Source organism: Convolutriloba macropyga, chromosome 8 (genome assembly GCF_964194025.1).
Source record: "Convolutriloba macropyga chromosome 8, txConMacr16.3, whole genome shotgun sequence".
NCBI classification, from domain to species: domain Eukaryota; kingdom Metazoa; phylum Xenacoelomorpha; order Acoela; family Convolutidae; genus Convolutriloba; species Convolutriloba macropyga.
The window spans coordinates 37,949,775-37,975,079 of NC_134475.1; the positions used below are offsets into that span (position 1 = coordinate 37,949,775).

Below are 25,305 nucleotides of genomic sequence, written 5' to 3' on the forward strand. Positions count from 1 at the left end.
TAGATAAAATTTTTCAGCAAGATCAAAAGAGATAGTCGTGGCTCTCTAAACACAGCAGCAATCTGTGCCACCATTGGCGGTAAAAATAAAAGCTAACTTTAATCAGTGGTACAAAAATAACCTCAAAATATTGTGTGCTCTAGCGATAAAGCAAACATTGCAACTCGTGCATGGTCGAAAGAAAACAATTTCCAAGAACTCAACCACTTTTTGCAGACTTTGCTACTATACTCTTACACATAGGAATGTACCTTGAATGAATGTCTCTGAAAAAATTAGTACCCTTGTGCAAGTTGTAAAAAGTTGAAACTATTTTAAAATTAGTAGCCTCAACTATGTAGCCTCAACAAAAACCCAGATCTCCGATTTCTTTTTAAAAAAAACAGATGCTTGGAATGATGCCCAAATTTGTCAGAAATTTGCACAATCCAGAGAAAACCAAAATGCCTAAATGAAAATACCGGTTTAATTTAAGGTCCCATAATTGCAACATTTTCCGTCATTGTTCAACTCACAACCACTGTGGCATGTATAGAAGAAATACTGTGGCATGTTACATATAAAGAGCATTTAACTCTGTTTAAGCAGAGAAGAAATAATTGAAAGAAGCAGAAGAGAGCTAATTGAAATGACTCAGTAACAAAGCTTTCATCAGTTTGATTTAAATCCAGATAGAAATTTTTAATTGAATTGGCAGTTATTCCACCAGCTATTTTTGCAATAGATTTCTTTAGCTCTTTTCAGTAGTTGAGGTCATATCAAGTGGAATAGCAAGTCAAATACACAAAAACAGCGCCGCCATTCACTGTTATAGAGCCTGAGTCGCCCCTTGCAATTTTGGAAATTTTGACGCGTCGGCTTTGTTGGTAATTGGAGTGGGTATATTTCTATAAAAATACTACGCCAACTCTGCAAAGGAGTTTAAAAGAGCTGTATACGATGCCAATAGTGGTCAGCTGACGAAAGAAGTCTTTCCTTCAATAACCAACCCTATAATTTGCCGTAGGAGAAAGAAGAGTTCTGGGAACACACAGAGCTTAGTTTGCAAAAGGAGATTAAAATTTTTACCGTCATTCCACCGGCTAAAAAGGCAAACAGTACGTTCAAAACTTAACAAAGCTGTTTTTTTATAAAAATTATTCTCTCCGGTGGGAGGTTTTAAAAAAACTCAGCTTAGCTTTTTTTCGGTTTTGGACGTACTGTTTGCCAATTTCAGCGGTAGATAGAGGGCTAAATTTACATCTTATGCAAACTATGCTCTGTGTCTCCAGAACTCTTCTTTCTCGTACGGCAAACTATAGGGTTGGTTATTTAGGGGAAAGACTTTTTTCATCAACTAATCTCTATTGGCATCGTATAAACACTTCTGGTAAACTTTTCTCTATGATTAGGCTTCAACTGTAAAAGCTTCAAAACTTTATTTAAGTGTAAAATATTATTAGGTGCAATAGGTCTAAATGAGGAAATTGATTTACTCTTTCTCTATAGTGTAATCTTGTTAGCAATAAATCTTAGAGATTGGAACTTAAGCAAAAAATTCCAACCGAGGCATTGAACCAATGATCTGTATCTGCACTAGATGGTCGTCAGCTTCCAAGCAATTTTTGAGCTTTTGGGTAGCCCCTTTGGGTATGTTCAATTTCACCCCGGGACGTGGATCAGAAACATTGAGGATATCAAGTTACAGAGGCGAATGTTTTGATGCTTCTCCTTTAAAATGTATTGCGACTGTTTTCCAGTTTACTCTCGAATTACGAGAATTTTGGCTTTTTCTTCTTCAGCGACTCCTCATTTCAATGATTGGCTTTACCTCTAAACCCTTGAGTACATCGTTTGTGATTGAATAAGTGATGTGAAGTCTCGGCTGACTAATGATTCAACCTATTTTCTATCGTCTACTTCATATGCTTGGAAAGCTTGAACTTTATCTTTTTGATGAACTATGGTTTGAATTAAAGTTATTCTCTCCGGTGGGAAGTTTTAAGCCTTAGTTCATCAAAGAGATAAAAATTCAAGCACTCCAAGCTTTTAGAGTTAAAGCCAATCATCGAGATTCGAGTAAAATATCTAATAAAAGTTCTGCCAAAGTTCTCTTACTTCAAGAGTAGACTGGAAAACAGTTGCAGGACAATTTGAAACGTCATTTTGAAGCATCAAAACATTCACCTCTGTACCAAGATATCCTCAATGTTTCTGATCCACGTCCAGGGTTGAAATTAAACATACCCAAAGCAGCTACTAAAAAAAGCTACTGAAAAAATATTTGGAAACTCACGGCCATCTAGTGCAGATACGATCATTGGTTCAATGCTTCGGTTATAACAGTTTGCGCAAGTTCCAATCTCAAAGATGTGTTGCTAACAAGATTTCTCCATAGAGAAAGAAGAAATTTCCTCCTTCAGACTTATTGCACTTGGCAAACAGCCAATACTTTAAACTATTGAGATAAGTGAAAGCCTAGGATGCCTCTTATGTATAGCTATCGCAGATTTAACTGGCGAGGAAATTGGCTGAATATTTGAAAAATAAAAACAGTTTGCAGAAGGTGTAGGAGGTTCAACACATACAGGGACAAATATACAAAAAAAATCTCAAGATCGCTTTGTTTACATTAGCTTTACGCAAGAAATACGGTGTTGTTCAGATGCCGCTGATAAAAAGCAATAATCAAAGAAACACAAGTTTCTACAAAGATGCTGCGACCTTAGAAAACCTTGAAGACATGCTACGAAATAACTTAAGTACATATATAATCCTGCTCCAAAAAACAAATTTCTTGTCAATCCGTATCCTGTCGGTAAGCCAACCAAGACTTAATTTCAACGTTCTGGTGTAAAAATTGTGAAGAGATTTTAGTTGGTGTCATGTGTTGACAGGATTAAGAAACTGTTTGTTGATAGCCGGTTTCAGATCTCGCAAATACCTCAGCAAAGAAAAAATCCTGAAAAAAGCATACCCGGTTGCAAAATTCTCTTGGAACCTCTAAGTCAAGATAAAAAAACTTTTTCTCAATTACTACACAAACACAAAAGATTAGCAACTTAAAGCGTAATTCATTTAGCTTGCAATCTAAGAAGCAGATTGGGGCGTCCAATACCCAACCTTAAAAGCAAATCAAGAGATTGAAATGTAAAAACCCCTCTAAAAAATAATCCATTTTGAATGAAACCGACTTCAACATTGAGTTCCATAATTTAGACATTTAGAACTCAGGAGACAAAATTTTAAAACAGGGAATTGTTGTTCGCTAACTACCACCGTACACGACAAGATATTTTTGCTTATAAAAAATAATTTGACATGATTGAAATACAATACGATGCAATAAAATATCTCGATGCAATAAAATACGATACGATGCAACAAAAAGAACTCAGCGTATAGCATGAATTCATTTGCATGAAAAGTGGACTGGTTACTCAGAGACATAACAAAAGTAATGAGAGACTTAGTTTGCCTTTCCTAGCCCTACACCCAGAAAGAAGCTGTAATCATGGAATACTCGAAAGCAAGCCAGCCCTCATAGCCCATTTCTTAATCAGGGGGACATGGAGTCTAAAAACAGTTCGTTCCATATCCATCTCATCGAAACTAAGGCGAGCTTTTATTGCAACAGACACACAAAAAATGCTGTTGCTGCGTTGAAAACTAAAACTGCAGAGAATGGGAAAACGACAGAAGAAACACATCTCTTTCAGACCCTTAGTTTTCAGTGTAGATAGCAAGATGGCTCGAGAAAGCCAAATTTTCACTGAAGACTGGCTGCGACGAAATGGGAGAAACGATGATCCGCAATAATCATCAATATGGGTGAAAACGATATTGTTCTTTTCTATCCTACGAATCCAGCCAATCAGGTCTTATTAGATAAGCTGACGAAAGAAGTCTTTCTTTCAATAACCAACCCTATAAATTGCCGTACGAGCAAGAAGAGTTCTGTGAACACAGAGAGCCTAGTTAACAAAAGGAGATTAAAATTTTTGCCGTCGTTCCAGCGGCTAAAATGGCAAACAGTACGTTCAAAACTTAACAAAGCTGTTTTTTATAAAAATTATTCTCTCCGGTGGGAGGTTTTAAAAAAACTCAGCTTAGCTTTTTGCGGTTTTGGACGTACTGATTGCCAATTTCAGCGGTAGATAGAGGGCTAAATTTACATCTTATGCAAACTATGCTCTGTGTCCCCAGAACTCTTCTTTCTCGTACGGCAAACTATAGGGTTGGTTATTTAGGGGAAAGACTTTTTTCATCAACTAATCTCTATTGGCATCGTAAACCCTTCTGGTAAACTTTTCTCTACGATTAGGCTTCAATTGTAAAAGCTTCAAAACTTTATTTAAGTGTAAAATATTATTAGGTGCAATAGGTCTAAAGGAGGAAACTGATTTACTCTTTCTCTATGGAGTAATCTTGTTAGCAATAAATCTTAGAGATTGGAACTTAAGCAAAAAATTCCAACCGAGGCATTGAACCAATGATCTGTATCTGTACTAGATGGTCGTCAGCTTCCAAGCAATTTTTGAGCTTTTTCCAGTAGCCCCTTTGGGTATGTTCAATTTCACCCCGGGACGTGGATCAGAAACATTGAGGATATCAAGTTACAGAGGCGAATGTTTTGATGCTTCTCCTTTAAAATGTATTGCGACTGTTTTCCAGTTTACTCTCGAATTACGAAAATTTTGGCTTTTTCTACTTCAGCGACTCCTCATTTCAATGATTGGCTTTACCTCTAAACCCTTGAGTACATCGTTTGTGATTGAATAAGTGATGTGAAGTCTCGGCTGACTAATGATTCAACCTATTTTCTATCGTCTACTTCATATGCTTGGAAAGCTTGAACTTTATCTTTTTGATGAACTATCGTTTGAATTAAAGTTATTCTCTCCGGTGGGAAGTTTTAAGCCTTAGTTCATCAAAAAGATAAAAATTCAAGCACTCCAAGCTTTTAGAGTTAAAGCCAATCATCGAGATTCGAGTAAAATATCTAATAAAAGTTCTGCCAAAGTTCTCTTACTTCAAGAGTAGACTGGAAAACAGTTGCAGGACAATTTGAAACGTCATTTTGAAGCATCAAAACATTCACCTCTGTACCAAGATATCCTCAATGTTTCTGATCCACGTCCAGGGTTGAAATTAAACATACCCAAAGCAGCTACTAAAAAAAGCTACTGAAAAAATATTCGGAAACTCACGGCCATCTAGTGCAGATACGATCATTGGTTCAATGCTTCAGTTATAACAGTTTGCGCAAGTTCCAATCTCAAAGATGTGTTGCTAACAAGATTGCTCCATAGAGAAAGAAGAAATTTCCTCCTTCAGACTTATTGCACTTGGCAAACAGCCAATACTTTAAACTATTGAGATAAGTAAAAGCCTAGGATGCCTCTTATGTATAGCTATCGCAGATTTAACTGGCGAGGAAATTGGCTAAATATTTGAAAATAAAAACAGTTTGCAGAAGGTGTAGGAGGTTCAACACATACAGGGACAAATATACGAAAAAAAAAATCTCAAGATCGCTTTGTTTACATTAGCTTTACGCAAGAAATACGGTGTTGTTCAGATGCCGCTGATAAAAAGCAATAATCAAAGAAATACAAGTTTCTACAATGATGCTGCGACCTTAGAAAACCTGGAAGATATGCTAGAAAATAACTAAAGTGCATAAATAATCCTGCTCCAAAGAATAAATTTCTTGTCAATCCGTATCATGTCGGTAAGCCAACCAAACTTTAATTTCAACGTTCTGGAGTAAAAATTGTGACGATATTTTAGGTGGTGTCATTGGTGTTGACAGGATAAAGAAACTGTTTGTTGATAGCCAGTTTCAGATCTCGCAAATACCTCAGCAAAGAAAAAATCCTGAAAAAAGCATACCCGGTTGCAAAATTCTCTTGGAACCTCTAAGTCAAGATTAAAAACTTTTTCTCAATTACTACACAAAAACGAAAGATTAGCAACGCAAAGCGTAATTCATTGAGCTTGCAATCTAAAGAAGCAGATTGGGGCGTCCAATGCCCAACCTTAAAAGCAAATCAAGAGATTGAAATGTAAAAACACCTCTAAAAAATAATCCGTTTTGAATGAAACCGACTTCAACATTGAGTTCCATAGTTTAGACATTCACAACTCAGGAGACAAAATTTTAAAACTGGGAATTGTTGTTGGCTAACTACCACCGTACACGGCTCAAACTATTTTTGCTTATAAAAATTAATTTGACATGATTGAAATACGATACGATGCAAAAAAAAATCTCGATGCAATAAAATACGATACGATGCAATGAAAAGAACTCAGCGTCTAGCATGATTTCATTTGCATGAAAAGTGGACTGGTTACTCAGAGACATAACAAAAGTAATGAGAGACTTAGTTTGCCTTTCCTAGCCCTACACCCAGAAAGAAGCTGTAATCATGGAACACTCGAAAGCAAGGCAGCCCTCATAGCCCATTTCTTAATCAGGGGGACATTGAGTCTAAAAACAGTGCGTTCCATGTCCATTTCATCGAAACTAAGGCGAGCTTTTATTGCAACAGAGACACACAAAAAATGCTGTTGCTGCGCTGAAAACTAAAACTGCTTTCTGGGTGTAGGGCTAGGAAAGGCAAACTAAGTCTCTCATTACTTTTGTTATGTCTCTGAGTAACCAGTCCACTTTTCATGCAAATGAATTCATGCTAGACGCTGAGTTCTTTTTATTGCATCGTATCGTATTTTATTGCATCGAGATTTTTTTTTTGCATCGTATCGTATTTCAGTCATGTCAAATTAATTTTTATAAGCAAAAATAGTTTGAGCCGTGTACGGTGGTAGTTAGCCAACAACAATTCCCAGTTTTAAAATTTTGTCTCCTGAGTTGTGAATGGAAAATGGAAAACTGAACAAATCGCAAAATCTTCTTGCAACCTTCTTCCCAGAGTTTGCTGTAAAAAGGAAATCAAGAGTGAAATCGCGAATTCTTCATATTTAATCAAAAGCTTCATACATAAAATCTTTCGCATCAATCAGTTGTGTATTTACAAAGTTCCCCCCCGGACATTTGAATCAATTAGAGCTCAAAGCAAAATTGTTTAAAAAATAAGTTAAAATCTGTGTTTCTTGACTGGTTTCAGAAATTTAAACTTAAGTGATCCAAAAAATAATTATGGGTTGAAACAAGAGTGAAGCTTCAGATATTTCAACACAGTTGAAAATCAAAGTAAAATACTGGGACGTTTAGGGCAATAAGATTTAAGAATTGAGTGCGAGTACGCCCGTGTCTGGCTCAATTGAGGAAAGATTCTAACGTTACACGAATTCTTTAGACACGAAATTTACTTTTTCATGACGCAGAGGAATACAAATTGCCAAAGATTTCAATTACTTTGAAACAAAAGACATCAGAAAAAATTATGTTATATTTGTTAGGTTATATATTTTTTTAAAATTGAAATTAAATAACTTGAATTAGTTGTGCTCCAGCTCTAATCGAGTGGAGTTCCAAAACTAAGAAATTTTGAGAAATTGCTTTAAGTTTTCTTGGAAAATTTTTGACGCTTAAACCTTCATTGGTTAACTTCTTCATCTACGAACTCGAACAAAGGAGCTTGTTTGCATAAGAGCTTGCTTGTTTACTTTGTCAGATTAAACTTCAAAATTTGGGAAAGTTGTCTCTAAGCTGTTACTGGATTTCCAAGAAGTTCACTCAAGTTACTCTACGCAGTATCTAGCAACTATAAAGAAACTAGCAGTTAGTATTTCCACAAGTGTAAAAAGTTAAACAAAACGTATACCGTGATAGTTTTGTAGAGAAATATAATCGCGCTGAAGCAAAAAAACACTCGGAACGCTTAGAACATGCTTAATAACGTCCGTGGTAGACAAAACATCATTACGACGCAGAGGTATACCCCAAAATTTCCGCCTTAGTAAATTTGGCTCGAAAATTAGATACATACAATGAACGAAATTAGGAGACATCCTTTGTATCTTACTTTTCGCAAAAGTGGTTCCGCCAATTTTGCGAAAAAAAGAACATTCAGAACGAAAAGTAGGTTACAAGTCTTGTAGCACGTTTCCGCTCAATTTAGGTATCTATTATTTGCGCGCATTTTGAGCATGCAATAAGCACTTTAATAAAGATTTAATTGAAACTTTCAAAGCTTTAAAGTGCTTTAAATACATGCAACCACAAAAACTAATTTTTTTCCGAAAAATCCCTCGCACATCAAAGGCTTTGTATATCAATGTGGGACTGGCCGATTTTAATAAGTAGTGATAAATAGTACTAATAAGTAGTAGTAATAAAGTACTATAAGTAGTAATAAAGTACTACTAGTATTAATAAGTTACGCTTAATTAAATAAGTAGTAATTAGGTTAGGCTTAATTGCGGATTATATGCGAAATCAAGCTACATTGCGTGCGAAAAATCGACACATAGATGGAGCTAATTTTTTTCCGAAAAATCCCTCGCACATCAAAGGCTTTGTATATCAATGTGGGACTGGCCGATTTTAATAAGTAGTGATAAATAGTACTAATAGGTAGTAGTAATAAAGTACTATAAGTAGTAATAAAGTACTGCTAGTATTAATAAGTTACGCTTAATTAAATAAGTAGTAATTAGGTTAGGCTTAATTGCGGATTATATGCGAAATCAAGCTACATTGCGTGCGAAAAATCGCACATAGATGAAGCAGATGCGTGATACAAGCCGTGCGAAAAACAGGTTATAAAGTTTGTACTTGTATTTCGCGGCTAGGATTAGGACACTTTTGCGAACACGGGTTGCTAATTTCCCTTCCATTTTGCCGGTTTCTGCTAAAGTAGCTATTTTCCGCAATATTGTTCCATTTTCAATGTATTAACAAAGTAAAAACGAACATGAGATACACGCATCGGCCATATCTGCCCGTGACGATTTGGCTATACCTCTGTCGTAATGAAATCCAGCAAGCAATGCAACATCATTATGGTAAAAACTTTTTAACAGAAAAGGTGGAAATTAGGATGCACTCGCCAAATTGGGCTGTTCCCCAATCAATGCGGCCCAGGGAGAATTAGTCGCTGGAGTAGAACTAGCGTTTCCAATCTGTTGCTGCTGTTGTTGAAGAAGAGACGAAAGCAGGGCTGCATTCAATAGACTGTTCTGCAATAACTGATTCTGGTTACCTGAAACATTAAAAATATATTGATTCCGTCTTAATATATACAATAACAATACTTGAGCAGAGCTATTATTGTCTTACCCGTGGTTTTCTTACGACTCGAAGAGAAGTTACAGTAGTTGTTTCAAACTGGGATAAAGAAGCCAATGCCGCACTTGGCAAACTTAGATTTTCTTGTTGCTGAACAAAATTGGAGGCCGTAGAGAAGAAACGGGGGTGATTCTGTACATACCAGTTTCGAAAGAGCGGGGAAATTAGGTTCAAGAAAATTGCACCAAGCGAGCAAAATTTGGGTTTTTCCAAAAATAACCCCTCTAAAATTATAGCCCCGCTTATGGTATATTTACCATGATGGGGGGAGCTGTAGATTATCTGACCACTAAGCGAGGGGAGGGAGGGGGGGGGGAGTTTAATCAGTGAGACCCCAATTTCTTTTTGATAACGTGCGGCTGGCTTTTTCGAGGCAGTTTTTATAATTTTAATTTTTTTCGGCTAATGTGGTTTTTCTTAATTATATCAACCAGTAGTCGTCCGTTTCGAAGCATTACTGACCACCTGAGTTAAATAGTAGTAAATATTAGTAAAAAGATGCAATTTTTGAGCTATTTGTTGTCGGTTTTCCGTTTTAGACGCTATTTTAAGTTTTTGAGCTCGTATTCAAATAGCAACGGTAATTTTATTATTTACATTGGTTTTCAAATGCTTTGGCTTTTTATTTGAATTGTATATTATTTTGAGGTTAGGCCTATCTTTTTACTTTTACGGTCTCTTTCTTTTCTGTTTGCGCTTTTAGGAAGTTTTTCTTGTTTAATTGTTAATTTAGAGTCTTCATCATTGACAATTCCAAGACAAGACAGTTGAATGGTCAAAACACCGGCTTTAACTGTACGAAGCAATTTTTGAAATTTTTGATCAATTTTTTTCTGACTTTTTATTTGTTATGCATGGTGTTGCTGTCCAGTATAGGATGGTCATAATTCCAAGAAAAGTTTTGAAAGATATGCTAGGAACAATTGGTGGGACGTCGCAATATTTAGTCAATTTTGCAAAAAAAAATAACAGAATATTAATTTTCATTTGGTTTCCTCGGGTTTCAATGTTTTGCTTTTTGTTCCTTATATTGCATGGCAGTGGTTCATTGTACGAAACTCAACGGAATCACAAGATCGTTTGCGATGGATTGTTTGTGGAGTCGCAACTTGTGAATATTAGTCATCAAATTGAAGTTAGTATTTGCTCATATTTTTCTTCTATTTTGGTTTCGAAATGATCAATATATTTAATAAACTATTCATTCCGCAAAAGTAATCGGCTGGATTTCTAAGGGAATTTTGACTTTGAGTCGATTCCAGAGTCTACCGAATAACTTTCTATTTTGTCGTCAAATGTTTGTTACAACCATGACATCACGCTTACTTCAAATCTGCTTTTTGTTCAAACAGTCATGCTAATTCGACTGATTTGCATGCGCGACGATTGTTACTCTTATTAGAGTTTTTTGTTGGTTTGCCTGATACAGTTTTTTTTATCACACTTGACTTCCCTAACTCGCAATATATTTTTCTCAAATTGACTTCTGCTGACTTTAATTAGCTAAGGTCAGTTAATAAAAACACAAAAAAATAAAATCAAAAACGAAACCTGAGACCTATGGCCTCAGAAGCCATTGCAGCTATTTTCAGGCAATCAGCTAGCTATGTTACTGATTTCCTTTAAGCAGTCAAAGTATCGAAGGGATAACATACGTAACATTTTATACAATCCTTCTTCAAAATATTTTAGCAAAAATACTAGTTATTTTTTATTCGAGCAATTTGGCAAGGGAGAAGAAAAAGTAGTTTTCTTTTATTAAGAGAACAAACTGCAGGAACAAATCTCCATCTTAGTTTTTTTCTTGAGAGAATGCTACCATGTTACGATTTCCAATAGGCTGGAAAATTGATGAACAATTTGACCACACATTAGTGGGGCGAGGAAATATATGCTCAACTGTTTTTTTGTTCCGTTAATTTTGCCCCATCGATATATTTATCGCTCCAAGTTGTGAGTGATGCCATTAGCACGCTGTCATGCAAAGAATATGAAATGAAACGTTTTTGAAACTTGCTTTCTCCCAAGAGTTTTGGCGGTTTAAACTTTTTTGAATACTCCCTTGATTTCAGTTGTTTTTTGTTCTTGTTTTCGTAATATTTGCACGCACTTCAAACAATTTTGATGAAAAATATGTTAAAATTGTCAATATTAGCGTTATTGGTTTAATCTCTAAAGTCAGAAGACAGTTTTTGAACCCATTCATCCAACTTTTTAGCTAAAACTTTATACGCTTCTTTGGACCACTTCGATTAAATTTACTGGAAGTACAGACCTGAAAACTGCTGAAACAGTCTGATGTTACACAGATGAGGTCTATTTTAACCTCCGCTTTCTACGGAAGTGTTATGGAACTAATAATTTGCCGGCCTTATTTATCAAATAGATATTTATCAAACATGCATCATTTAATCTGGTTATATTATTTTTTTCTCTTGCCAAATTAAGTATCACGCTACGATTTGGAATAATGACGTGTTTTTTGTAGACGCGCAGTGATACCAAGGCAAATTTCGGTCTTATCGTGGATTTAAACAATGAGAAAGGAGGCGGATTGCATGGTGTGCTGTCCAGTTTAAAATGAGAGACCATTTCCGTTCAAATTAAGCACAAGGAAGAAATATTATGTTTTCATCTATAAGCTCATGGTTTTTCTGGCTCCGACAAAGTGTCTTCGTAAACTGTTGAACAATTATTGGGTTTTGCTTTCATTAGCTCATCCTCTTGTAGTATTATGACTGTCGAATATTGACTTGTAGTATATATTGACAGTCGAATCAATCAAACGTCCTAAAGAGGTAGAGGTAAAACTATCTAATGTTTTCAGTTCACACCTACACGTAGTTCACTTTTACCTCCATAGGAAGCCATAAGTAATAGCTTCCTATGGAGCTAAAAACGAACTTATCAAATATCTTCAGCTGATAGCTCATGTTTTTAATGACTTTGAATATAATTGTTTTCAAGAAAGTCAATGTCTGCATTTTGCGTTTTTCGCTTCGTAATTTGTAACTTGGTCTCATTCTTGACAGGTCTACTTTCGAGTAAAGCAATTTCTACTGGATTTTTTTAATGGATAATGTTGTGACTTAGACACAATGAGTTTTTTTTAAAAAAATGAGTGTTTGATACTGGTCACTGAGGTTCTATTTGCTACCTTTTCACATTGCCCCTTTAAACAACAGCCAAAATTGATGTTCAAATGCCGCGTCATAAGTAAAGTTGATGGTTTTAATGGCTTCATCACTGTTTTCGTAAATTATTTGTGAATTTACGAGTCTGACCTGCAACTTTAGTTATTTTGTAGTCTTAAGACTTATTGTCACTAATGACGGCTCCCGTTGACTGCCCAAGAGTTACTTAATACAACAAATTCTATGTATTTTTGAACTGTTCCCCTTTTTGTAGACTTGTTACCTAGGCTCATTAAGCACAGGCCCCATCAGCTTAGTAGTGATGTACAAGTAATTGTGTTTGGGTTTTATGTGATTCTATTTTGACTCTGTTGAGAAGTGCTTTTTTTCAAGTAGATCAGATGCGCAAAATCCGTAGATCAGAAACGGACAAATTAAAACTTCAACATGGACCTATCGATTTTAAGTTTATTGGAAATTTACGGGGTCTGCTCTAACTGGTAATGATACGAGCCAGTCAATAAAGTTTGTTTTATTTGATGATTACAAGTTCTGGGAAAATACATAGAACAGTCCGCAAAAGTAAATCAGAAATTACCAGTCTAACTAAACACTTAACGAGTCTTTCCCATTATAGCCCACACCCATGAAATTTTAGCAACCCTCATTATGGTATAATCACCATGATTGTGGGGGGGGGGGGGGGGCTATAGATTATCTGATCACTAAGCTGGGGGATCAATCGTAAAATGTCACTCAAGTGGAATCGAAAGAATGTCCTACAGGAAAACGGTCAGGCCAAAATTGTGCATAAAAAAGACACACACGCGTTTACAATAATTGCTTCAAGTTTCGTTCGAGAGAAAATAACAAACATAGCTGGCAGACTGCCAGAAAAAAAGCCGCAAAAGCTGCGTAGATCTGCAGTCTAAAAAAAAACAGTAAAAGACTGACCAAATAATTTACTTTTCATTAAAGGATGAGATGTTATATTTTGATAACAAATATGTATAAGTTATTGCTGCCTCCATTAGCTGCTCTCAAGTAACATTCATTTAGAGTGACACAGATTCGCTTGACCTTATCTCTTTGAATTAAAGAAAGAAAAGTCAATTTCAAAGTGAGATAGTCATTTTTGAGGGTGAGGTAAGTCACGTGTGACCAAAAACCTAATCACACGATTGAACAAAAAAACTAGCTGCACTAAGATTGAGAAATAAAGTAACGCACGCCCTTCAGTTGAAATTGCATAAATCAAAAAGCAGATTTGAAGTGGTTGTGACGCCGTATAGTCTTAACAAAAAATTTGACGACGAAATAAAAAATATAGCCGGAAGAATTCCGGAAGCGACTCGAAGCGTCAAAGCTTCATAAAAAACCATAATTGCAGCTGATACCATAAATATTTGAATTTAGCCATCAAATTGCTGAAATTTATACAGCAGTCTCCACAAGAAAGAAATGCAGCAAAATTTCATTTGTTAACGTTAAAAAATGTCCAATATTCTTAGGATGGTCAAAATACTTATAGGCTAAAAAAACTGACCGCGCTATAAAATTTCATGAAATAACTATGATGTGGGATATGAAAAGATACAACTCCGCAATCAACTGTAAATCCCAAAAACATTGTGAAGGCAGATAGATGAACATCTTAGCAACTGAACAAAATTTTTCACGAGAAAAAATACTAGAAACAAAGACTCACAAAACCATTAAATTCAGTTTTCAAATCACTCTAATTAAGACACGAATAAGATATACTTCTTCCTTGTTGGAGATATGATAAACGAAATGAAATCAGACTATTTGAAAAATAAAGTTCACAGAAAAGCAAAAGAAAAATTTGTAAAGGCAAAAAACAATACCATTCGCCCCAAAAAAGTGAAGAAAGTATTATTCAGACAAAATTGGGCAAAATTATATCCAGCAAATTCTCAGTGTTTTATTCTGTTGAATGAAATCAATTGCAAACCAAAGAAATGACAAAAAATCGAAAATCGTTAAATTTTTTAAACAACTGAAAAAAGCAAAGCAAAGAAAAATACAGTTGTTAATGGATTTCTAGAGGGATAGATGCTAGAGTGTACAGAATATAGACACAATTTAAGAATTACAAACAAAAAGACCACTTGATTCTCGAAAATTTAAAAGAAAAAACAAAAGGAAAAATGAAGAATAACAAATACATTTCAAAATTTAGCGTTTTAGAACTAGAATAAAACGAGAGCTCTGTTCCTGTACCGATTAAAAAAGTATTGAAAACAGAATTGGAAACGTTGAAATATTTTGCAAAAAAATGTCAAAAAAATTTTAAAACTGCATTTATAAAATTTTTTTACTGTATTTCATAAACTTACCGCCAACAAACAAAACAAATGAATTATTAGTAAAACGAAATTAAAATCCCTTGTGTTGCAAAGAAAAACAATCTAGTAATTTAAAACAAAATACAAAAAAGAGAAAAATTGGGAAACAACTAGCAAGATCGGATGCGCATGTGCACAATTTTATAGAACAAAATTACCTCACAGTAGAAAGAAGCATTCCGTATATAAATTATCAATGGGAGGTTGCTATAAAAAATGATTTTGGGAAAAAGACGGCTGAAAATCCAAAAATTGAGAAATTATTGGAAAAAAGCCAAAAAATAACAAAAAAATCAAGAGATATGTGCTCAGTTTGAACTTGAAACGCATTATTAAGCAAAAACACTGTGGTGTCAAATTCCGAAAGCTTAAATTGAATATGTCATCGAATAAAATTCTATTTCAACTAAAAACCAAATTACAAGCCAAAAAACTGGGCCAATTACACGAAAAAACGGCTGAAAATCTTTATCTATATGTTGACATCTTATCTATAAAATCGTTATCTATATCTATATTCTGTCGAAAACACTTTTCAAAGTCAAAAAGTTATTCACTAAACGCAGCGCAAGATTAAAAAACTTCTCTCGCTCAGAAAAATTACTTCACACGGCAATTTTACTCACTTTCGCTTTTGGGTCAAAACGCCGCCTGAGCGAATAGTACTTCCGGTAAAAAAAACTTCGAGTCATAAAAAACCATGAGAAGGCCGATAGTAGCCCCCGCCAATAGTATGCAAATAATATCGCTGTGCGGCTATTAATAAAAATGTTTTAAAGTAGGTGGAACATAGGGCGAAGACGTAGACATTTCTGAAAAACTTTTGAACCTATATAACTCCTCAGCAAAACTAACTTAAAAATCCGCCAGAAAACGGGCTTTGAAATGAATTCACTGTAATTTTTTCTAACGTTGTCAAATTGATTTTCGAAAGATCAAAAGGCAAATAAATCAAAGCGGTTTTTGAATTTTTTAGGCAAACTAGCTTCAAATAAAAAATATCCACTTTTTAAAAATTTAAAAAATTAAGCACTGCTGTTTTTTCCAAGGAAAAATTAGGTGCGAAAACGCCATCTATAAATAAACAATCATGATAAGTTATATTGCATTATCCTGTTCAAATTTAGCAAATTTGCTGCCAATTTTACAAATTTCGAACATAGCTGGCATATTGCCAGAAAATAGCCGCAATAGATTCGTAGATCGGCTGTCTAAAAAAAAACAGTAAAAAAGACAGACAAAAAAATTTATTTTATTTTGATTAAAAATCTGTATGAGTTATTGCTGCCTCTATTAGCTGATCTCAAATAACCTTCATTTAGAGTGACACACACCCATTCGACCTTATTTCTTAATTAAAGTAACTAAAAGTCAATTTCAAAGTGAAGAAGTCATTTTTGAGGGTGAGGTAAGTCACGTGTGACCAAAAACCTGATCACACGATTGAACAAAAAAACTAGCTGCACTAAGATTGAGAAATAAAGTAACGCACGCCCTTCAGTTGAAATTGCATAAATCAAAAAGCAGATTTGAAGTGGTTGTGACGCCGTATAGTCTTAACAAAAAATTTGACGACGAAATAAAAAATATAGCCGGAAGAATTCCGGAAGCGACTCGAAGCGTCAAAGCTTCATAAAAAACCATAATTGCAGCTGATACCATAAATATTTGAATTTAGCCATCAAATTGCTGAAATTTATACAGCAGTCTCCACAAGAAAGAAATGCAGCAAAATTTCATTTGTTAACGTTAAAAAATGTCCAATATTCTTAGGATGGTCAAAATACTTATAGGCTAAAAAAACTGACCGCGCTATAAAATTTCATGAAATAACTATGATGTGGGATATGAAAAGATACAACTCCGCAATCAACTGTAAATCCCGAAAACATTGTGAAGGCAGATAGATGAACATCTTAGCAACTGAACAAAATTTTTCACGAGAAAGAATACTAGAAACAAAGACTCACGAAACCATTAAATTCAGTTTTCAAATCACTCTAATTAAGACACGAATAAGATATACTTCTTGCTTGTTGGAGATATGATACACGAAATGAAATCAGACTATTTGAAAATTAAAGTAATCACAGAAAAGCAAAAGAAAAATTTGTAAAGGCAAAAAACAATACCATTCGCCCCAAAAAAGTGAAGAAAGTATTATTCAGACAAAATTGGGCAAAATTATATCCAGCAAATTCTCAGTGTTTTATTCTGTTGAATGAAATCAATTGCAAACCAAAGAAATGACAAAAATCAAAAATCGTTAAATTTTTTTAACAGCTGAAAAAAGCAAAGCAAAGAAAAATGCAGTTGTTAATGGATTTCTAGAGGGATAGATGCTAGAATGTACAGAATATAGACACAATTTAAGAATTACAAACAAAAAGACCACTTGATACTCGAAAATTTAAAAGAAAATTCAAAACGAAAAATGAAGAATAACAAATACATTTCAAAATTTAGCATTTTAGAACTAGAATAAAACGAGAGCTCTGTTCCTGTACCGATTAAAAAAGTATTGAAAACAGAATTGGAAACGTTGAAATATTTTTCAAAAAAAATGTCAAAAAATTTTTAAAACTGCATTTATAAAATTTTTTTACTGTATTTCATAAACTTACCGCCAACAAACAGAACAAATGAATTATTGGTAAAACGAAATTAAAATCCCTTGTGTTGCAAAGAAAAACAATCTAGTAATTCATAACAAAATACAAAAAAGAGAAAAATTGGGAAACAACTATCAAGATCGGATGCGCATGTGCACAATTTTATAGAACAAAATTACCTCACAGTAGAAAGAAGCATTCCGTATATAAATTATCAATGGGAGGTTGCTATAAAAAATGATTTTGGGAAAAAGACGGCTGAAAATCCAAAAATTGAGAAATTATTGGAAAAACGCCAAAAAAATAACAAAAAAATCAAGAGATATGTGCTCAGTTTGAACTTGAAACGCATTATTAAGCAAAAACACTGTGGTGTCAAATTCCGAAAGCTTAATTTGAATATGTCATCGAATAAAATTCTATTTCAACAAAAAAACCAAATTACAAGCCAAAAAACTGGGCCAATTACACGAAAAAACGGCTAAAAATCTATATGTTGAAATCTTATCTATAAAATCGTTATCTATATCTATATTCTGTCGAAAACACTTCACAGTCAAAAAGTCATTCACTAAACGCAGCGCATGATTAAAAAACTTCTCTCGCTCAGAAAAATTACTTCACACGGCAATTTTACTCACTTTCGCTTTTGGGTCAAAACGCCGCCTGAGCGAATAGTACTTCCGGTAAAAAAAACTTCGAGTCATAAAAAAACCATGAGAAGGCCGATAGTAGCCCTCGCCAACAGTATGCAAATAATATCGCTGTGCAGCTATTAATAAAAATGTTTGAAAGTAGGTGGAACATTGGGCGAAGACGTAGACATTTCTGAAAAACCTTTGAACCTATATAACTCCTCAGCAAAACTAACTTAAAAATCCTCCAGAAAACGGGCTTTGAAATGAATTCAATGTAATTTTTTCTAACGTTGTCAAATTGATTTTCGAAAGATCAAAAGGCAAATAAATCAAAGCAGTTTTTGAATATTTAGGCAAACTAGCTTCAAAAAAATATCCACTTTTTAAAAGTTAAAAAAATTAAGCACTGCTGTTTTTTCCAAGGAGAAATTAGGTGCGAAAACGCCATCTATAAATAAACAATCATGATAAGTTATATTGCATTCTCCTGCTCAAATTTAGCAAATTTGCCAATTTACCAATTTCGAACATAGCTGGCATATTGCCAGAAAATAGCCGCAATAGATTCGTAGATCGGCAGTCTAAAAAAACAGTAAAAGAGACACAAAAAAATATTTTATTTTGATTGAAAATCTGTATAAGTTATTGCTGCCTCTATTAGCTGATCTCAAATAACCTTCATTTAGAGTGACACACACCCATAGAGAAACAAAAAACATAGCAGGACAAGTCCTGACGTACAATTCAAAGAATTTTCATTGACTAAACAGAAAAACTAGACCAAGAATAGATTATGAGTGAATTGAGAAAACCGTTTTAAAAAAATCAGATCAAAAAATTAGAAAAAAAAACAGAAAATCAAAATCAAAATGCAGCATGTGAACAAAAAAACCACTAGCGAGAAATGAAAATTCAATTCAAACAAAAACTAGGCCTAGAATGAGCTGTGAATGGATTGGGAAAACCATTTAGAAAAAAATCCGATCCAAAAATCGAAAAAACAGTAAAAATCAGAGTGAAATTGCAGCATGTGAACAAAAAACCACTACCGAGAAACCGAATTTTTGTTCACACACCATTTTCTCACTCTACTTTAAAAATAGAGCGAAAAAAATTCACGCCGCAAAACCACTCGCTTTTTCGCTCCATTTCCTGTTTCGGCGTGACCAAAATCACCACTCCAATTTGACTTCAAAAATCATGAAAATGTGTGAACAGATCTTAAAAAACATAGCAGGACAAGTCCTGGCGTACAATTCAAAGAATTTTCATTGACTAAACAGCCAAACTAGACCAAGAATGGACTATGAGTGAATTGAGAAAACCATTTTAAATAAATCAGATGAAAAAATAAGAAAAAACAGAAAATCAATGTCAAAATGAGGCATGTGAACAAAAAAACCACTAGCGAGAAAAGAAAATTCAATTCAAACAAAAAATAGGCCTAGAATGAGCTGTGAATGGATTGGGAAAACCATTTAGAAAAAAATCCGATCCAAAAATCGAAAAAACAGTAAAAATCAGAGTGAAATTGCAGCATGTGAACAAAAAACCACTACCGAGAAACCGAATTTTTGTTCACACACCATTTTCTCACTCTACTTTAAAATTAGAGCGAAAAAAATTCACGCCGCAAAACCACTCGCTTTTTCGCTCCATTTCCTTTTTCGGCGTGACCAAAATCACCACTCCAATTTGACTTCAAAAATCATGAAAATGTGTGAACAGATCTTAAAAAACATAGCAGGACAAGTCCTGACGTATAATTCAAAGAATTTTCATTGACTAAACAGCCAAACTAGACCAAGAATGGACTATGAGTGAATTGAGAAAACCATTTAAAAAAAATCAGATCAAAAAATAAGAAAAAACAGAAAATCAATGTCAAAATGCGGCATGTGAACAAAATAACCACTAGCGAGAAAAGAAAATTCAATTCAAACAAAAAACTAGGCCTAGAATGAGTATTGAATGGATTGGGAAAACCATTTAGAAAGAAATCCGATCCAAAAAATCGAAAAAAAACGTGAAAATCAGAGTGAAATTGCCGCATGTGAACAAAAAACCCCTACCGAGAAACCGAATTTTTGTTCAAACACCGTTTTCTCACTCTACTTTAAAATTAGAGCGAAAAAAATTCACCCCGCAAAACCACTCGCTTTTTCGCTCCATTTCCTGTTTCGGCGTGACCAAAATCACCACTCCAATTTGACTTCAAAAGTCATGAAAATGTGTGAACAGATCTTAATAAAAAAAGACAGCGCCCCAATACAATTCAAATTCTTAGAATTGTAAAAATTCTTTGAATTGTAAAAAGACAGCGCCCCAATACAATTCAAATTCTTTGAATTGTAAAAAACCAAGAGAAGGCCAACAATAGTCCCAGCTATCGCTGTGCGGCTATTAATAACATCGCAAACACACGAACGAAACACAATGAAACGAAGTGTACTGAATATAACGAAAGTCTTCTATTCACACCTGTGGCCGCCAACTGCTGTAACGCTGGAGTGAAACTGGGAGCAAAGGGAGACATTCTACTTCCAACACCCAGTCCATGTAACCCAAATTGATTAGATCCCAGTGGCATGTTCACTCCTAGACTATCCACATTTAAGCCACCACGAACACCATTCAGAGGTCCTTCATTCCCGCCCAAATTCGAGTTTGAGGAAGGTCCGCCTACAACTCCTGGAGCTGCATGCTGTAACGTATGCATTGTCGCGCCATTTCTTACTGATTGATTATGTATATCTAGACTAGTTGATGCGATGTTATCAGTTGTAGTAACTTGCAGAGAATCTGACAATCCAGACCTATTTTCAGGTAGTGTTGTGTAGGACGTTGTCGCCATAGTCACGTCAACGCTTGAACTTGTTCCACCGCTCTTCCACGGCAAGTCTTGGCTCTCAGAAACTGCAGGACCAGATATACCTTGATTTGACAAAGCGTCGCTGCTACCAGGCACCACTGCCCACGGGTTCGTTGTTGCATTTCCATCATATACGATATTATTATTATTATTATTACAATGTGCACTTGTAAAACTATCTTTAGTAGTTGTAGCCACAGAAATGCTACTGTCGTTTGACAAGGTCGTTTTATCCAACTCAGATACAGTTCTGGACTCTTGATTTGAAGAATTCAACGAGGTTTCCTCCGATTCAAGTAATTGCTTCGAAATTTCGCTCAGCATTATACCTGCTGGCTTAAACACATCACCAAAGCAAGGTAGCGTCACGTCAGTTTGACAAATTCAAATATAACACAACTCCAAAGTTGCTTCAAACTAAACTAAGTCAACAAAACACGGTCTGTACGTCGTACTAGTACTGTTCAGCTGCAGTAAAACAAAATCTACTAATGATGACGATAGATCATGGTCACATGAATAACCACGCATTGCTCTTCTAATACAGCAACACCACATATATAATTATGGTTTTTTCACCGAGAATGAACAACTCAAACGCGCTGTTCTAAACTCCGCCGTAACTCTAATCAAACATGCAAGCAACTGAAACACGAATACAAACATCAACTATATTAGCAATGTAAAATTGTAAACAGCGGTAGAAAATTCACATTTTTCAAGTAATCTGCGCTAAATCTGAAACAATTATAAATTATTCAAAAACAATTATAAATTATTCAAAATGAACTCTCGATTACACATACTGATTGAAGGCTGTCGCAATAATTTTATGTCTAAAATATTTCTCACTATACGCTACGTAAAATTGCGCAATACTTGTCAGAGCCAAAAATTGATTGAAAAGAAAAAAACTAGCCAAGAGAAACTTTTTGAGATAAAACTACAAATCGACAAAAACCCTGAGATAATTTGTAATTAAGAATTAAGTTATTTAATTAAACTCATTCACTCAACTAAATAACTACACTCCAGGCAGTATTGTAACAATTGTTTAACTCCCTTATTACGACTGCTACGGCTAATAATGTTCTTTTTTTGAAGAATTAACTACAGAACGTAACTAAACAAATAAATTGCAAACAGCAACTATTAATGATCATCAAGACTCATAACTAACACTAATACATTTTAACTTCTGTATGGCGATTCCGCGAAAACAAAACGGGCTGTTACGTATAAATCGATGATTAAAACCCAGAGATGCTTGTTATTGTTGATATTTATCACTAATGGCATTAATGACAAAAGCATCAAACAAAAATCAACTAACATCAAAGAAAGACCTGGCCTGAATATGATTAAAGTTTAAATACAGATTCGGCTACAAATTTTTACAGCATTAAACAAAAACATAAGAGCGCGAAATGTGCAAGCGATAAATTATATAGCCTATAAATACATAAGCATAAGTTTAATATAAGATAGTTAAACTGCCAATTTGCAATTCAAATCACAGTAGAGATCACTTAGTTTCGAATTTTGTCAAGAAAAAGAATTGATGTCTAATAATGCCGAATGAGACAGAGTACCGAAACGGTGATAACGATATACGGCTCATAATCTGTATATTTACATATACAATCTCTCGATATTAACATACACATTCACTGAACTCCCATAACTCACTGAATAATTAAGTGTTTGAGCTCGCGCAAACCATTTCGACAGACTGGCGGATACTAGTTGTGAAATAGGCCGTTTATACCTAAATATCAAATAGAGCAGTGAAAAAAAAAATCTGCAAAAACACCAATTTAGATCGGAAACCAAAGAAAAGCTAACTTTAAACACAAAGTGCTACATAAAATTTCGGCTCAAATCAGATCCATCCAGCTAACCTCCAATTCAGATTTGAATATCTAGTTCCAACTCACCAAGTGAGAGCAGACCTCAACCAATTTTGGCAAGGTAATAATATGACAAAATTATAGTTTCAGGACGACTTCAACACTGAGCAAAATTGACTGTTTTGAGCTTGAAACGCGACCAAATAACCGAGAGAAAATTTGATGGAGACCAAAAACAGAAAAAAAAAACATAGCTGGACATATCCAAATAGAGCAATACCTACAGGTAAATAGACAGGATGGGAACAATGCTGTTTTGGTCGGAGAAAAGGGAACAGAAAATGTGAGAAAAAATAGCAAAACTTTTAAAAATGTTAATTTTAGCATTTTTTACGTCGGAAGTATCTGTAAGATTCAGTAGCATTTCGAAGTCATTGTATCAAGTAAGTCATGTAAGAAAAGTCCAATCGTTCAATAATGAAATCTGATATGTAGAAGTCGTGATTTTTATGTGAACACTTTTTAGCTTCATAAGCTTTGTTGATTGTCTTTATTACAGTTGATTTCTCTTTATGCTTCCATTACAGTAAAAATTATATACCTATTGTTTTAAAGGGAAAAGCGTGTTTGAATATAAGGTTAAGATTCCCCAACTCCTACAATGATGACCCTTAACTGTTAATAAACGCCTAATACAGAAGCTAAATAACTATTTTTTTACTTCAGGCTAATCAAATTAAATAGTTTCATCGGAACAATATTGCAGTCGAACGTTACCTTTGTTCGACATCTTAAATTTGTTTCTTTTTCGGGGCCCCGTTATTTTCCATCACTGGTTTTACGGCGATGGATGGTTCGAGGGGTAGCCCGGTGGGTACAGGTTTGAGGGGTTTGGGTACGGTAGGTTTGGGTTCGGTTTCAGTAGGTACCAGTGAGGGTTTCGTAGGTACTGGTCAGTGTTTGGTAGGTACAGGTTCGGGTACGGTAAAAACAGGTATTGGTATGGCGGGTACAGTGTCAGTTGAAGCTGCAGGTTCGGTAGGTTCAGGTATTAGGGGATAATTTCAATCAGGATCACGAACTCTAGCTGGAGCAGTAGATCCAATAATATTGTTCGCTCAACAACATTTAACTTCAGGTGGCTACTTTGGAAGAGTTTCTGTGAAACCTCCTATTTTCTACCGGTCAAATCATGAAGTACGGTTCCGTCAAATGGAATCTCGGTTTGTCCTCGTCGGTATGACAAAATTTCATCACATACTTGCCGCAATTCCTGAAGACGTTGCGATCAATATTCCAATGCGCATATACAATTAGAGAGACATCAAAGATCATATCTGCGGTGTTTTTCGGAAGTCGAAACAAGAAATGATTGAAGAAGCCCTAGGAATAAACTCATTGGATGGTCGAAAATCTTCATTGTGCTTGATGCGAATTCGACGAAAGCTTGCCGAATGTACCTTGACGTTAGCTGACGATGTAATAAAGCAAAGGTTAATGCAAACAATGCCAATTTCTGAGAAAACGGCGCCCTCAGCCCAACTAGAACTTCCTGTTGAACAATTTGCCAAATTAGCTGATACAATTTACAGCTACTCAAACAATGTAGTTGCCACAAGTCCTCCAAATGTATTAGCAGCCTCTACTCATCAGATGCCAGCAAAACCAGGAGTAACAAGACCAAGATGTACAATCAGCACTCAACAAAAACCAACCAATAAGTAAACCAATCAAAGTTAAAGGTCAATCGAGAATACACAGACCTTTCAAAGCAGGTCAAAGACCAAAAAATTGTCGCTATTACCTCTATTTTGCTGAAAAAGCAACATCAGGCAAACCATAGTGTAAGTGGCCTGGACAAAAGCCAAAAAAAAAACATAGAGCCAACGTCTCGACGAAACTCTTTAGCAAGTCCTTCAAACTAGTAACCCCTAGTTTGAGTGCTGCAACCTCTGGGGGTAATCTCTGCATTCGCATAGCCGCTAAATTAGGAGAAAATTCAATTGATTCCATAGCAGACACAGGTTCAATGACATCAAAAATTATGCCAAGTTTTGTTAAAACAAACTTCGTAACTCCTACTGTTACATAACTTAAAACAGTTAATGATGATGCAAGTAAAATTTTTGGCAGAAGGTCGTTATAAATTTCGATTCCTTCTTTCCGAGGGACAATTCCCTTTTCATTCTTTATAGCAGATGTCAAAGACCATATTCTTGGCTGAGAATTCCTGAAAGAATTCAAAATTACAGTTAATTATGATAACCTCAACTTAACTGACAATTTAACAGGTTTTTACACGAGACAATGATGTTTAACAACAGTTGAAGACAATCACTTATCAGTACAGGTTGTTAACAATCACTTTTCGTCAATTAAAAATGATAGGCCAAGAGCAACCATGGAAAACTGTTCCGATGTTTTTTTTCGGTGACGTTAATTAGGATGCCGAAGCAAAACATAACAGTCCACAAATATGAAACATCCGGAAAATTGAAGTTTTCGCTAAACCAAGACAGTTGACTCCAGAATAACTAAATATTGCCAAAAATGTCTTTGATAAAACGCAACAGCTCGGTATGATACGGCCAT

The 25,305-nt window shown here is 34.9% G+C and overlaps 1 protein-coding gene across 2 annotated transcripts in view; it reads right to left on the reverse strand.

The window, feature by feature from the left end:
- The window catches only part of LOC142344715 (uncharacterized), a 38,881-nt gene extending 17,320 nt beyond the window's left edge, over positions 1–21,561 (reverse strand). The window contains exons 1-2 of one of the 2 annotated variants that reach the window (XM_075396590.1): positions 20,473–21,561; positions 8,997–9,152 (exon numbers count right to left, since the gene is read on the reverse strand). In XM_075396590.1, coding sequence (XP_075252705.1) covers positions 8,997–9,152; positions 20,473–21,187 — 871 coding nt within the window. In that variant the 5' untranslated portion in view covers positions 21,188–21,561. The remainder of the gene's footprint in view (positions 1–8,996; positions 9,153–20,472) is intronic. The other variant, XM_075396589.1, reaches the window with a different exon arrangement.
- Positions 21,562–25,305: the final 3,744 nt, after the last annotated feature.